The 15,520-nt window shown below is 34.9% G+C and overlaps 1 protein-coding gene across 4 annotated transcripts in view; it reads right to left on the bottom strand.

Moving 5' to 3' along the window:
* Positions 1-1,401: 1,401 nt before the first annotated feature.
* Positions 1,402-15,520, bottom strand: part of Trpc4 (transient receptor potential cation channel subfamily C member 4) — a 246,401-nt gene continuing 232,282 nt past the window's right edge. For all 4 annotated transcript variants that reach the window (XM_087199594.1, XM_087199595.1, XM_087199591.1 and 1 more), the window contains 3 exons: positions 6,793-6,834; positions 6,575-6,664; positions 1,402-5,099 (listed from right to left, as the gene is read on the bottom strand). In XM_087199594.1, coding sequence (XP_087055720.1) covers positions 4,377-5,099; positions 6,575-6,664; positions 6,793-6,834 — 855 coding nt within the window. In that variant the 3' untranslated portion in view covers positions 1,402-4,376. The remainder of the gene's footprint in view (positions 5,100-6,574; positions 6,665-6,792; positions 6,835-15,520) is intronic.

A 15,520-nucleotide genomic window follows, 5' to 3' on the forward strand; every position in this document is an offset into this window, starting at 1 on the left:
CACTTATAGCATGTATTAATTCAGACTGTCCCCACTGCAAGCCTTTAGTAGTCACACATGGGTATGAGATACCTTGTAGCTCTAGAGGAAACTGAAGGCTTTGTACTGGTCAATTCCACCTGCAGAGATGCCTTCAGTAGCTGTTAGTCCAGAGAGGGTATGGCTGTCTCCATCTCTGGTCTTGTGGTATCAGTCTTGGTTCAGATTCTCATTGTCCAACTTCATTTTCCAGTGGGGCAGCTTTAATAGCATTTAATGCATTTTATCATCTCTATGTATTTACAGAATTATCACAAAATCAACATTTGATGTGAAAATAAATTATGCATTTTTAGGAAACTATAATGAGTCAGCTTTTTAAAAATCTTAACTCAATTTTGTAGGAAAAGAAAAGATAAGATGATATTGATCCTGAATTTTAATTGTGAATTATTTGAATAACTATAAATATCTTCTATTTAAGGGGAAGGCAAAAAGGACAAAATTTTTTCTAAATAAAACTTTGTTAGTTGAAGTGTTTATGACCTGATAGCTCATCTAAATATCTTGATGCATAGTTGGATTCTTTCATTTGTTCATTTGTTTGTCTAAGTTCCACTTCATCCTGAGCAGATTAAGGGTGAATTTAGACACTTGATGTAGATCTTCCAAGCCTTAGTTTCCCCAGGTACTTGTGGAAAATGTAAATTTAATACCACACAAATACTTACATAAAATAATGCATGTGACAATACTACAGAAACCAAAGGCATTGTAAAATAATTAAAATAATGTTTCCAAAGTTGAATTGAAAGGGGGTTGTCAAAATATTACATTGTGAAATTCTCTCTTTATTGATAGGTCTGAATTTTAGAGACTTTAAGAAAATAAAAATAAGAAAAATAACTTTCAGAATGGGGAAATAAATTTGGACATTTGGTCTTTTGAAATTCGAATACTTGTAGACATACTTATAAAGACATATGGCTGGTTTTTGCTAGCTTAATTTTTAAGAATGCTGAGCATCGAGTGCAGCTATCTACACTGCAGAATATTCTGCTGCAATCACAAACCTCAGTGGTGAGGAATGGCCAGATTTTAGTGCTGGAGACTGCTTTTTAGTAAAGAGTCATGGGCCTGGACAATCATTCACTTGATAATTATGAAGAATTATTGCATCTTCGGAAGACATTCTGTTAAACCATTGTTTCTTATATTCCCTTCACATTTACTGGAAAATTGACTTTGGTTCTTTGACAATAGCATGATAGTTGCATTATCCTTCATGTTGCATCACTGTTGTCATTATTTTCCACAAGTTTCCCATGAAATTTTATGGTTTGAATCTTTGTGTTTGAGCAAAGGAGTACATCAAATTGTTATCAATGTCAAGGCAAGAAAGTGAGGATGTTTTTTGCACTACTTTAATTGCCACCAGTAAATAAAATATCTAATTTAAAAATGTTTTATACACATGTATTAATTTTATGAAACAGATACAATTTGAGGATGATTATCACTTTGAAAAATAGTTCAACATTTACAAAATAATCGGCCATTACTTTTTTGTTTAACATGGCTAGTTTCCCTACTGAAGTTGATTAGAATATTTTACACAGAAATTTTCTGGAAAACAATCATCTCAAACAGTGAGATACAGTTTTATAGTATACTTTCTAATAAATGTGGCTTCTAAAACATACCTGTGAACTTAACCTCACCTATATTACATTCAACTGAATTTTCAAGATATTCCTCCACTTCAGGCAAAAAAATAAAAATACTTTAAAAGATATTTTTTAAAGATCAAGAGGACATAAAACATAAATATACAAACAGAAGGTGACTTCAGATTTGTCTTTTGTGTTAGGGATTGTTATGGCTAGAAATATGCACAGAAATGAAAAGAAACCTCACATTACACATTTGAAGCCTCCCAAAAATACCTCTCTTTGCTTGTAATTTCAATGTTATTTAGGCTTGTTTATTCTATCCTTACTTTTCATCTCCATTAATACTACATAATATCACTGCATATTTAGAATAATTTTTAATTCTAGGATTTCTGGTGTTAACAAATCCAATATTTTGTTCATACTCATGAAAGCATCTGTCAGTAACATCTGAGGGTTGTGCGAATCATCATTTCTTGGTAACTAATGCAGGTCAATACCTGCTACACACAAATACTTGGATTTTTCACCCTGTTCATATGTAAGATGTCACCACCCGGTCCTTGGTATAAGATACTGGAGAAAAATGTTTTGGGTTGCTTTTACTATTGTTGCTGTTGTTTTATGGGCAGAGGAAATTTGACAGTAAGTGTTGGTAAGATAGTTATAATAGTCATTTAAGGTCTTTGAAAACACACACACCCACAAACACAGAGATAAAAAAAATCAGTAAAAAATCTGAAACATTAAGAATAAACCTATAATTCTCCTTTCAAATGTTTAACTGTGAAAAAAGTGAGCATGTCAGTAGCCCCTGGGTTTACTGTAATGTCCTTGAGATAACAGTATACTTGAACCAATACATACATTCAGTAAGCCTGTCTTTCTTTAGACTTGTACTGCTCATTCCAAAATCTCCAGGACAAAAGCAGACTTAAGATTAAACAGCAGCTCTAGCTGCTCGGAAATCTAATTTCTACTATTTGGTGTTAATATATGAAATCCCTTGCTGAATTCTTTTATATCTTCTAACTCTTGTGATTTAATTGAGTCCAAAGAATCAAATAATCAAGTTAAATTATCTTTAATTTTGCATGTACCTCTTATCTTATAAGAAAGGACACACATTTAAGGAGCTTACCACACTCATTCTCCCTTAAAGTATAGCATTTCAGAACTGACAATAACAATCTCTATTTTTTTGGTGTGTTTATGTTCTGAGAGGCAGTAGTTAAAGGTAGGATCTGAGAACATATCACAGTTTCATTTCCTTGTATTTCTTTAGTCAGTGTTTGTGTCAGTTTCATCATCAGTAAAATGAAGACAAGAATATATACACTTTTGGAGAATGATAAATTATGTAATTTTTCTAGAACATAAAGGTAATTTTTGAAGTAAAATAAACTCAGTATTTTTCTGTTGTTTTAAAACAATGCTAATTGCACATAGTGAGAAAATGTTTGATGGTGGCTTAAATAAAAAAGTTATACAACTTAAATTTTAAGAAACCATCAATACTTTTACATAAAGTATGAATATTTACTTTCCTTTTAATAGTTCTGTAAAGGAAGTGAAATTACCTTGCAAACAATAGAAAAAACAAAAATTAAAATTTTCCTTCAGGGAAGAATATATACCATATTTATATCAATTGATACAATTAATAATGATAGTTGAGTGATTTTAATTTTTAAAAGTATGTACCACTCACTGAGGGAAAAAGAGGAAACTACTAGGTTCCTGCACGTCCTTTGAGTTGGCAACAATATTGTATGATTGAGCATATTAGAATTCAAGTTGGCCTAAGTTTACGATGTTAGAATAAATTCATATTCATCTGGATATTAAGGGTATGCAATGGTGTTTTTTCAGTGCTTTAAACTATTTTAATTTATTGTTATTTTCTATAACAGCAATTTTTCCATTTTTAAAGCCTAGTTATTTACAAAAGCTCATATTTATACTGATAACAGTTGAAATTGAAATAATTTGTTCTTTCAAACTGGAGACATGTTTTATTAGGACAAAATGTTAAAAATCATGAATCATCAAAATTTATTAAGACAAACACTTCTTTTACTTATTGAAATGATGCCCTAGGACAACCTGTCTGTACAACACACACCTTGTTTTCATTTTAAGAAAGGGCTTGGTTATGACCCCCCCTGCCACCAGAGAAAGAAGCCTGCTTCCTTGCTTTAACAGTGTGCTTTATGTGTTCTTAAGAAATAATTTGGTAATAATGTGTTTCAAAGCCAAACTGTAGAACTGGGTGGAAGGTTCTCAAAAAATAATCATCTCTAGAGATCCCCCTAAATTATGAAAAGCACTAAACTAATATTTTAGCTACATTATTTTTTGCATATAAAAAATATCTATTAGAGGAGTAAACTACAACATGAAATAAATTGCATTTGTTTTAATTGAAAAAGATAGCTAAAAATTCTCTGTGGGTTATTGCAACAGTACAAGAATACAAGGTGCATTTATTTATTAACAAAAAACAATTGTAGAACAAATTGTGGAAGCAAAAGCAGGCCATAAAACTGAAAGGTTCTTGATTGCCTTTGCCTTAAACATGTTACAGGTTAATATGCCACAGTTGATAAACGCTGTAAAGTGTAAGTTAGCATTTGCTAATTTAAGTTTAAACATTTCCCCCCACCCAGACAGAGCATCATGGGAAATATGTATATGTATGACAAACGCTCCCTCATTCAAGTATCACAATCTGGTTGTCACGTAATCTTCATGGGCAACTGTGTCTGTGAGGTTTAAATCATAGTCTATACTGGAGTCCTCATCCTTCTCGTGTTTCTCCTTTGGTATGATAGGTACAGTGTCCTCCACCACAACCTTCTCTGACTTGAAGGAACACACTCTCTTGCCTACCTGCAAACCCAGTGTGTCCGTATTCCTTTCTCTATGGTCTACTAAAACACACTGTTCACTGAGACCAGGAATGCTCAGGTCACCCCGTGTAGCTAATCCTCGGGATTCCAGCTGAATATTTCTCTCAAGTGGTCCTGCAGCCTTTTGACGAGCAACTTCTTCTGAAACAGAGAAGATTTGGTTTGCGTTTTGCTCAGCAGCGTTTTGTTTTGATCGTCTATGAAACAACCCGAAGTTTTTGATATCAGCTACAAAATTCACTTTTCTCTGCTTCTCCCTTGGTGGCTCCTGCACCACCAGGGCGGAGCCATTGCTTATGTTATGTCTCTCAGAGGCAATGGCTGCTGACCTCGGATGGATCAGAGTGGTTAAATCAAAAAGGCTGAAATGCCTTTTCTTGTCCTTGCCATTACCTTCGTTATCACTCTTTTCATCTGAGTCTGCTGAATTCGAAGACTCCTTGGTGGCATTTGCAGATTGTGTGGTAGAAAATTTGCTTCCTTTGAGTAATCCCAGAACTTCAAAGCGGAAGCTAGAAATGTCTTGCTTTAGTTCCTAAATGAAATTTAAAATGATAAATTACATTACTATTTAAATAAACATTGAGAAACATCACTTTCTAATTTCAGAAATGGATCACAAATGTTTCTACTCCTTTTTAAGAACCAAGATCCTACACCATGGTGGATCTACTTAGAATTTCTAGTTCCTTCTCTGGAACTGGGTATCATTTTGATGTTTATTAATCTCCCTTTTGGAATTAGGTAGTCACAAAAATGCTTCCTATGGATGATGTCAGAAGAAACAAGAGGAATGACCCTTTTCAATACTGAGTAGTTGAATCTATGACTTTTCTTTGGAACTGCAGTTACAAATATTTCTTCTTCAAAATATTCATCTGTTGTCAAATCACTTCATTTTCTCTCAAGAAAGCAATTTTTAATAATGCAGATTTTTATGACTACCTGGATATCCAAAATAAAATAAAGTGGAACCTACACTTCTAAGAATGTTAGTTACTTTCAGTGTTTTAGGAACTTGGTGTGGACCTAACTCCAAGATCTATATCAGCCTCTCAGCCTTAAGAATTGCTTCCCATTAAACTTCTAGATTCATCTATTTCTCTTATCTCTTTGGGCAACTGAATTTTCAGCCTTAAATTGAAGGCGGGTTTCTTGGTGGTCTCCTCCCTCGCAACCTGTCTCTTAAAGTAACTTGACTCATTTAACTAAATAATTGGAATTTTGTGGTTCCAAAGAATATTTTGAATCTTGGTTAATTAATAATCTGTGATTTCAGGTTAGCAATTTATCTATCTTTTCATTTAACTGGCTTCTTATTTTTGTTCTCTTTGCCAAACTAGGAACTTTCTCTGTAAAGCACTCCTACATTTTTCAAAATGTGTTTGTTTTTGTTTGTAAGATCTTACTGACCCGAAAGCATTCTTCCAAAGTCTCTAAATATTCACATAGAATAACAAAGTTAATTTGTATATTTTTTCAGCATATAATATTTCTTATTTTTTATTTATTTCTTGTGACAGAATTTTAAAAAGAGGAAACAAATAGAAAGATGGAATTTATGTTACAGTTAAACTCAAACTTTAAATTCTCTGCTACAGAAGTGTTCCAAGCACCCAGAAAGCTTTTGTTGCTAGCTTGTTGGTTATTAAATGTTTCGGATATAGAAATCAGGATGAAATATCAAATACTAAAGCTCACTCAGTAGAGCGTTGCTGGGATCAGTGAGTCAGAATGCCATGAGGCAAACGGATTTTCTCTGTCTCCAAGGTAAGTCCCCTTGACATTTTGGGTGAAGTATGTTTCAGAACAATTTGAGAAGAAATTTCATCATTTACTTTTTTATTTTAAACAAAAAAAATTCAATAAGACTTTAATTTAAAAAGCAGAAGGGACACATGCCTGCTAGAACACATGGCTGAGTTTCCAGCACTGATTCTAAATGTGCTGTGTCTGGTTCTGTAGTTTGCCAACTCTGCCTCTCATTGTTATGAAGATAAAAATGGTTACCTTAAAATTCTCTTCGGTCAGGCCTTCTTCAGTTTTAGCATCTCTAATCATGGCTGCCACATAGCGCTTCACCAGATTCCTCATTACCTCCTGAGGTATTTTAGAACAACAGTATTGATATTCAGTGCATACATAGGACTTTTCTAATGAGTTAGTTCTGAACAGGGCTGGGTTTTATTTTAATGCAAATTTCAAAGTATAATATAAGGATAACTTACTTGATATTGGTGATGTCTTCTCAGATTATCAGCAGCTCGCCTCTGAAAAGGAAAGGGACATTTTCTTTTCTATTATATTGATGTATAACCATTCTGAAAAGTAATACACTGTTTTTATTTTAAAGGCAAGAATGTGTTTATTCTCTTTTTTTTCCCGAAAGTGGAAGTTTTATTAGACAATAGGCAGTGGTCACAGAGTGCTTCTTCATATGATTCAAGAGAAAAAAAATGAGTGAACAAAAAGAATAAGTTAACAATGATGGAAATATAGTCCTAATACAAAATACAGAGAATTACAGGGATAGAGAATTAGTTGGTCACTTGACATGAGGCTAAGATATATATGTATGGGAAATCACAGCAAATAAAAATAAAATATCTTTATGAATACTACACAAGAAAAGAAATTAATCATCATACATAATATACAATCAGAAACCTTATAAGACAACTGAACCCCTGAAAATAATTTGCATCATACATCCATTAAGAAGGGGCTCTTGTTTTACTTAAATGTTTCAATTTAATAAAATTAATCAAAGGCTTTGTTCAAACATAACATTAATTAGCTTATCATTTTTAAAAAATAAATGTGAGTCCTGGTTATCATTGTGAAGAGAAAAAATTGCTTTGGAGGCAAAGGTGGGCTAGCACAGAACAATTTTGTAGTAAAGAATATACAGAGAAAAGATGTTTAGTCACTGAAAAATGTTCATTATAAATTGAGTTAAATAACAAATAACCCTAAAATCTTATAATGCCGCTTTTATTGGTATTCTAAAGACATTAGGAAAAAGAAATCTACCATAATCTCATTTTATGCATTTTGAGTAAACTGTAGTATTGATTCTTAAGGAAAAACAGTGACCAAAATGGTTTAAATTTGTTTTTTAAATTCTAAAATAAAGGAATTAATTTGATAAATAATGATAAAGCAAAAGGGATAACATATCTTGGTTAAACAAGGCTTTTGATCTTGTTCCTTACTAAATACTTAATAATAGGCTGATAAAATAGAATTTTATGAAGAGTTGTACATGGATCAATGTGAAGGAGTTATAGTTTTATAAAATCAAGCAACATAAAAAAACTATTTTTTCTCTTCAGAGACATGGTGAGGGGGGATGCTATTTCCACTGGCTATAAGAAGGTCTGGTGTTTCATGATTAGATACAGATGAGTCAACACTTAGCTCCTTAAAGACTGTTAATTATTTTAAACATGATATACTTCCACATGGGAAATTCATTTTCAATATGAATGATGAACTTCAAAACTCAATACAAATTTAGAAAATCTTAAAAAGAATTTAGCATGGAAATTTTATGCCAGGGCCACCAGATGGAGGTGTCTGACTCCTGTTGAGACACAGCAGAGCTGAAATCCAAGACAAAAAGCATTTCTCAAAGAAGCATAAGCCTTCCAGATCTCCGTGAATTTACTTAAAGTGAACAAAAATACTGAAGTGTACATGAACTTAACACTGTCGTTAAAAATATTACACAAGAGAGTTGCGCGGAACACCCCAAATCAGCCCACTGCAGACGGGCAGGTCTGTGCATGCCCTACCGAGGTCCCGAGTCACATGGAAGATGCTGAATCACCCCGCTGCAAACAGGCAGTCACCTGGTTCCACGCTACAAAGACACAGAGGACACCAGAACACCAGACCAAGGTACTGAGTCCTGCTGCTCCCGGCCCAGAGGTAGGGGTTTCTGAGCCACTGTCCCACTGCTCCTGGTCCAGAGGAAGGGGCTTCCCGGCCACCATCCCTCCCGCTGCTCCCAGCAAACAGGAAAAGGCTCTTGGGTCACCATCCCTACCGCTGCTCCTGGCCCCTGTCCCACCTCTCCCAGCTAAGAGGAGGTAATCCGTGCAGGCGTTAACAGCACACCCCCCCCGCCCCAGTTGAAATGAGTAAACAAGTAAATAAGTCTCAAAACCAGAATTCCAGATCACCTACAGCAACTCCAAAGGGAAATGAGATGGAACACTCTGATACTTAACCACCTGGACCCACTGAACTGGCAACAAAAGGGGATCTGGAAAAAATGAAATCAGAAATAATTTCTCAGATAACAGGAGAAATTGTGCCCCTAGTGGAAGACATGATTAATAAATCTAGAGAGGAGCTCAGGAACATGATGGAATCTCAATATAAGAAACAAAAGGAATCCAAAAAACAGTTGCAAATAGATTTCCAGGACATGAAAAATTCCATTGCAAGTCTACACAGCAGAATGAGCCAGTATGAGGACAGAATTTCAGATATAGAAGATAAGATTGCAATTACTGACCAGGAAAAGAAAAATTGCTTCAAAATTAGAAGGGAACATGAGAAATCAATCCAGCAGCTGCTAGATGATGCAAGAAGAATAACATAAGACTGATTGGAGTCAATGAAGAAACAGGAGAGAGTGGAGATGACATAAAAAAACTCTTCATAGAAATAATGGCAGAAAACTTCCCAAACAGGGGAAAAGAGCTTGACATACAGATAAGTGAGGCATATAGGACTCCAAATAGCCTTGATCAAAAAAAATCTACACATAGGCATATAATTGTTAAGATTCCAGAAACACAACAGAAGAACAAAGTTCTACAAGCAGTCAGAGAAAAGAAACAAATCACACACAAAGGAAAGCCCATCAGAATTACAGCAGACTTCTCAACACAAACCATCAAGGCAAGAAGAGCTTGGAGTGACATATTCCAGCCCTAAAAGAAAACAGCCACCAACCCAGATTGATGTACCCTGCAAAACTATCTTTCAAAATGGATGGAGAAATGAGATACTATCATGACAAAGAGCACCTTAGGAACTTCATGAATACCAAACCAGCACTCCAAAGAATTTTACACAATATCCTAGGAACAGACATTGAGGGTCACAACCCCAGGGAGCAAAGCAGAATGAACCCATCTGGCATGAAAAGAAATTAAATGTAAAGGGAGAGAACCCAACAAAAAGAAAAAGTCATGGCAATGACAAGTCAATAAGTTCCAGTTATACCAATCAACGTTAAAGGTCTCAATTCACCAATCAAAAGAAATAGACTGGCAGAATGGGTCAAGAAGCAAAATCCAACAATATGCTGCATACAAGAAACACACTTAATTCAAAAAAAAACTCATAGACTGAAGGTTAAAGGGTGGAAAACAATACTCCATGTGACGGGACCCCCCAAAAAAGCAGGAGTAGCTATCCTCTTTGCAGATCAAGTAAATTTCAAACCAACACTGATTAACAGAGACGAAGAAGGACACTACATCCTTGTAAAGGGAAGAATCCAAGAGGAAGAGATGACAATCATAAATATCTAGGCACCAAACACTAGTGCACCCAACTATATAAAACAAATTCTAACTGACATGAAAAGTCATATATGCACTAATACAATTGTAGTGGGGGACCTCAACACCCCACTGTTACAAATAGATAGATCAACTAGACTAAAAATAAATAATAAAATGCTAGAACTCAATCGAACTCTTGAACAAATGAACTTAACAGATGTTTACAGAGTCTTCCACCCTACAAAATTATAATACACATTCTTCTCAGCTGCACATGGGTCATTCTCCAAAATAGACCACATACTCACACATAGAACATGTTTAAGTAAGTGCAAAGGAAATGAAGTTATCCCCTGAATATTATCAGGCCATAGTGTGATGAAATTGGAGATCGATAGCAAAAGAAACAGCAAGAATTTCATAAACACAAGGAAATTGAACAACACACTTCTGAATAACCAATGGGTCACAGAGGAAATTAAAGAAGAAATCAGACAGTTCCTTCAATTAAATGATAATGACAATACAACATATCGGAATCTATGGGACACAGTGAAAGCAGTCTTACGAGGGAAATTAATAGCAGTGAATATGCATATTAGGAAAACAGAATGAGCCCAATTAAACAACTTGATGCTGAACCTCAAGCTTCTAGATAAAGAAGAGCAGGACAACCCCAAAGCTCATACAAGGGAGGAAATTGTAAAGATCAGAGGAGAAATCAATGCAATGGAGACAAAGAGAACGATACAAAAAATCAATGAAGCCAAGAGTTGGTTCTTCAAAAGAATCAGCAAAATTGACAAACACTTAGCCAACCTTGTCAGAAAAAGGAAAGAAAAGGCCCAAATCCATGCAATTAGGAATGAAAAGGGTGAAATGACAACAGACCCAAAAGAAATCCAGAGGATCATCAATACCTACTTCCAGAACCCATACGCCAATAAGATGGACAACACAGAAGAAATGGACAGATTCCTAGATACATATGAATTACCAAAGTTGAATGAAGAAGACCTAAAAATTCTGAACAACCCAATATTAACCAATGAAATTGAAAATGTAATTAAAAACTTATCAACTAAGAAAAGCCTGGGCCCTGATGTCTTCACTGCTGAATTCTACAAGACATTTAGAGAAGAACTGCTGCCACTACTGTTTAAACTCTTCAATGAAATTGAAAAGGAAGCAATACTCCCAAATTCATTCCTGGAAGCAAGCATCACCTTGATCCCCAAAGCAGAGAAAGTCCCACCTGAAAAGGAGAACTATAGGCCAATCTCACTAATGAACATAGATGCAAAAATCCTTAATAAGATACTGGCAAACAGAATGCAGAAGATCATCAAGAAGATCATACACCCCGATCAAGTGGGATTCATCCCAGGGATACAGGGATGGTTCAATATATGCAAATCAATCAATGTAATTCACTATATCAATAGAGCCAAGGACAAAAACCATATGATTATCTTCATAGATGCAGAAAAAGCAATTGACACAATCCAACATGCATTTATGATAAAAACCCTAAAAAAAATTGGAATAGATGGTCTCTACCTCAAACTGATAGAAGCCATCTATGAAAAATGAACAACCAATATCATACTAAATGGTCAAAAACTGAAATCCTTCACACTAAAATCAGGAACAAGACACGGATGTCCACTATCACCTCTCTCATTCAATATAGTTCTGGAAACAATTAGAGAAGAGAAAGAAATAAAAGGAATAAAGATAGGTAATGAAGAAGTCAAATTGTCATTATTTGCTGATGACATGATACTCTATATAGAAGACCCCAAGAGCTCCACCAAATGTCTTCTAGACTTAATAACCAAATTCACTCAAGTAGCTGGTTACAAGGTCAACACACAAAAATCAATAGCTTTCCTCTACACCAATGACAGACTCACTGAGAGAGAAATAGGACAAATAATTCCTTTCACAATTGCATCCAAAAAACTGAAATACCTAGGAATCAACCTAACAAAAGAAATCAAAGACTTCTTCTCTGAAAACTATGGCACTCTGAAAAGAGAGATTGAAGATGATATCAGAAAATGGGCAGATATCCCCTGCTCCTGGGTAGGAAGGATTAATATAGTGAAAATGGCCATACTTCCAAAACTGCTATATAGATTGAATGCAATTCCAATTGAGATCCCAGCAGCATACTTCATGGACCTTGAGAAAACAATTCAAAAATTCATTTGGAACAAGAAGAGACCCAGAATAGCAAAAGCAATTCTATGTAAAAGTGACATGGCAAGGGGTATCACAATCCCCAACCTGCAACTATACTACAAAGCTACTGTGATAAAAACAGCATGGTACTGGCAAAGAAACAGACCTGAGGACCAGTGGAACAGATTAGAAGATGCAGAAACAACACCAGACACACTCAGCCATCTCATCTTCAATAAAGGAGCCAAACACCCTCACTGGAGGAAAGATAGCCTCTTTAATAAATGGTGCTGGAAAAATTGGGCTTCAACTTGCCAAAGATTAATACTAGGTCTGTATCTCTCACCATGCATTAAACTAAAATCAACATGGATTAAAGATCTAGATATTAAAATAGAAACTCTGAACCAGTTGGAACAGAGGTTAGGTAGAACCCTTGAAGACATCGGTGTAGGAAAAGATTTTATGAACAAAACCTCTGTTGCCCGTGAACTAGCGCAAACAATCAACAAGTGGGATCTCTTCTTATTAAAAGGCTTCTGCATAGCAAGAGAAACCACCAGCAATGTGAAGAGACAACCCACCATGTGGGAAAAAATCTTCACCTGCTCTTCCTCAGACAAAGGTCTACTATCTTGAATCTATAAAGAACTTAAAAAGATCAGACCTCCCAAATTTAAGGACCCAATCCAAAAATGGGCATCTGAAATGAACAGACATTTCTCAGACAAAGAAGTAGAAATAGCAGATAAATACATGAAAAACTGTTCAACATCACTGGTCATTTGAGAGATGCAAATGAACATAACGCTGAGTTTCCACTTTACTCCAGAAAGAATGGCTGCTATCATGAAATCAACCAATAGCAAAGCCTGGCAGGGCTGTAGGGAAAGAGGAACCCTGCTCCACTCCTGGTGGGAGTGTAGACTGGTGTAACCACTGTGGAAATCACTATGCAGACACCTCAAAGAACTAGGACTGGAAGTCCCATTGGACCCCGCTATTCCACTGCTGGGGATCTTCCCCAAAGAATTAAAAGAATCATACCACAGTGATATATGTGCACCCATGTTGATAGCAGCACATTTTGTGATAGCTAAAACTTTGAAACAGCCCAAATGCCCATCAACTGGAAACTGGATAAAGAAAATGTGGTTTTTTAATAAAACACAGTACTACTCAGCCATAAAAAATGAGAAATTCAAGACATTTATAGCTAAGTGGATCCACATTGAGGCAATATTCTTAAGTGAAATAAATAGGACACACATGAATAAATACAGAATAGTTTCTCTGGTGTGAGAAACTGAAAGTGTAAATAAGGACTAAATGTATAATAGGTAATGTGCAACAGGAAGAAAAGGGGCAAAGGGGAAGGAAGTGGGAGGGCTAGGGGAAAGGATAGAAGGGAATGGGATTAATACGAGAAAATGGAAAAATAGGAACAAAATCTTCCTAAATAGGGAGGAATGGAGGGGTTGAAGGGAAGGCTGGGCAAGGGTGAAAAATAAGAACCAAGAGAGACTATGTAAAGGTGCAGCTTTCCAATGATGAATGTCATTATATTGTATACCTAAAATGTACCAATGATTAGAATGAATAATCAAGAATGCAAAATAGGAAGAAAAGGTCCAAAGGGGTAGGGGTAGTGGGAGGGGTAGGGGAAAGGAAAGAAGGGAAAGGAAAAATGATAAGAAATGGAAAAAATGGAAATAAGGTCTTTGTAAATAGGGAAGGGTGGAGGTGGTGAAGGGAGGGCTAGGAATGGGGAAAAAATAAGAACCAAGATACAATATGTAAAGGTACAATTCCCAATGAGAAATGTAATTGTGTTGTATACCTGCAATGTACCAATAAAAGAATTTAATTAAAAAAAATTACACAAGAAATCGGGTTTTGATAATAAAAGTAGATAGAAACTTTTAGCTTGGTATAAAAAGAATTTAGTCAGTTCAATTTTTCTAGTTTTGCAGTCATATAACATTTCCCTACTCTGTTTTAGAATCCTTTTTAAAATTTCATAAGAAATTTTCAACAGAGCAATTTAAAGTCATGATTGATCTTTAAATTTGTTTAGCACAAAACTGTCAGTAAGGATGAATCAGAGAACCATGAGGAGTAAGTAAATAGTATCAAGTCACACTTTATTGTTAAAATGGACACAAATTATCTTTCCTTCAATAGAACCTTACTCATATCCAAAGTTAAAATTTTAACTCAAATATAAAAATATCAAAGACTCCAATTTAAGTAACAATTTCAGGTTTATTTTTCTTGGGAAAAAATATTCAAAATTATTATTTTGCCTGAGTGAAAAACATTTAAAAAGTTCAACTTGATAACTTTCAGAATTAAGAATAATTAATTTCCATATCCCAGAATTAAGGCTAAATTAGTGTATTTAAATTTTTGCCAACTGATTATGTTCTACAACTTCATGGCGATGTTGCAAAATTATTCCTAGTCTTGTGAGATTAGGTCAGCCAACTTGAACTACTACAATATGGCTAGAAAAGTAAAAATGAATGAAGGTAGTCATCTCTGGAATATCAGAACCAAAATGAATGTAACATATTCACCAAATGATGAACACTAAAGTAGCAATTTATATTTTCCTCTTCTCTTTAGTCTCCCCTTCTCTAGTTGGCTCCATAAAGTAGGTCTTTGTTTTAGTCACTATTGTCATGATGCCTACCTGTTTCTACTTGTTTGCTTTCTGGGAAGTCACATGGTATGTTATTAAGAACATGGGTACTTTGGTGTTATGACTGTTTTGAAGTTGACTGAGCCAGGAAATAGAGGTTATCCTTGAGACTACAAAGTGAAATAAACTCACTGGGTAATTTTGAAAATTAAGATATTAAAAGCATTTATCACTAACTGATGTGAGTTTCCATTCTCTTTACATTTTTTCACTTTCCAATTAATAATATGATGTACACATTTTTAAAATATTCTTGAATCATAAAATTGTGCCTAGTCTGATAAGTATCAGAATTTTCTCTGAGGAAGTAAAAGAATATAATTAGGGCATATTTTTCTCTCTGTGTGATTTTCATGTTTGTGGAGAGTATTTACTTCAGCTAAAATAGTTGAATGTTTTTCGAAGCAGTATAGGGGTACAGAAGCCAGAAATTTGCATTTGAATGATGAGGTTGAGGGTATGATTCTAGTATTCCTGGATGGATCCAAAACAAATTCAGCACACAGTCATTTTGGGGAGAAGCTTAAAAGTTTTATGAAC

This window comes from Heterocephalus glaber, unplaced genomic scaffold (assembly GCF_053883595.1).
Source record: "Heterocephalus glaber isolate CG9 unplaced genomic scaffold, H.glaber_assembly_v1.0 deba00001720, whole genome shotgun sequence".
NCBI lineage: Eukaryota > Metazoa > Chordata > Mammalia > Rodentia > Bathyergidae > Heterocephalus > Heterocephalus glaber.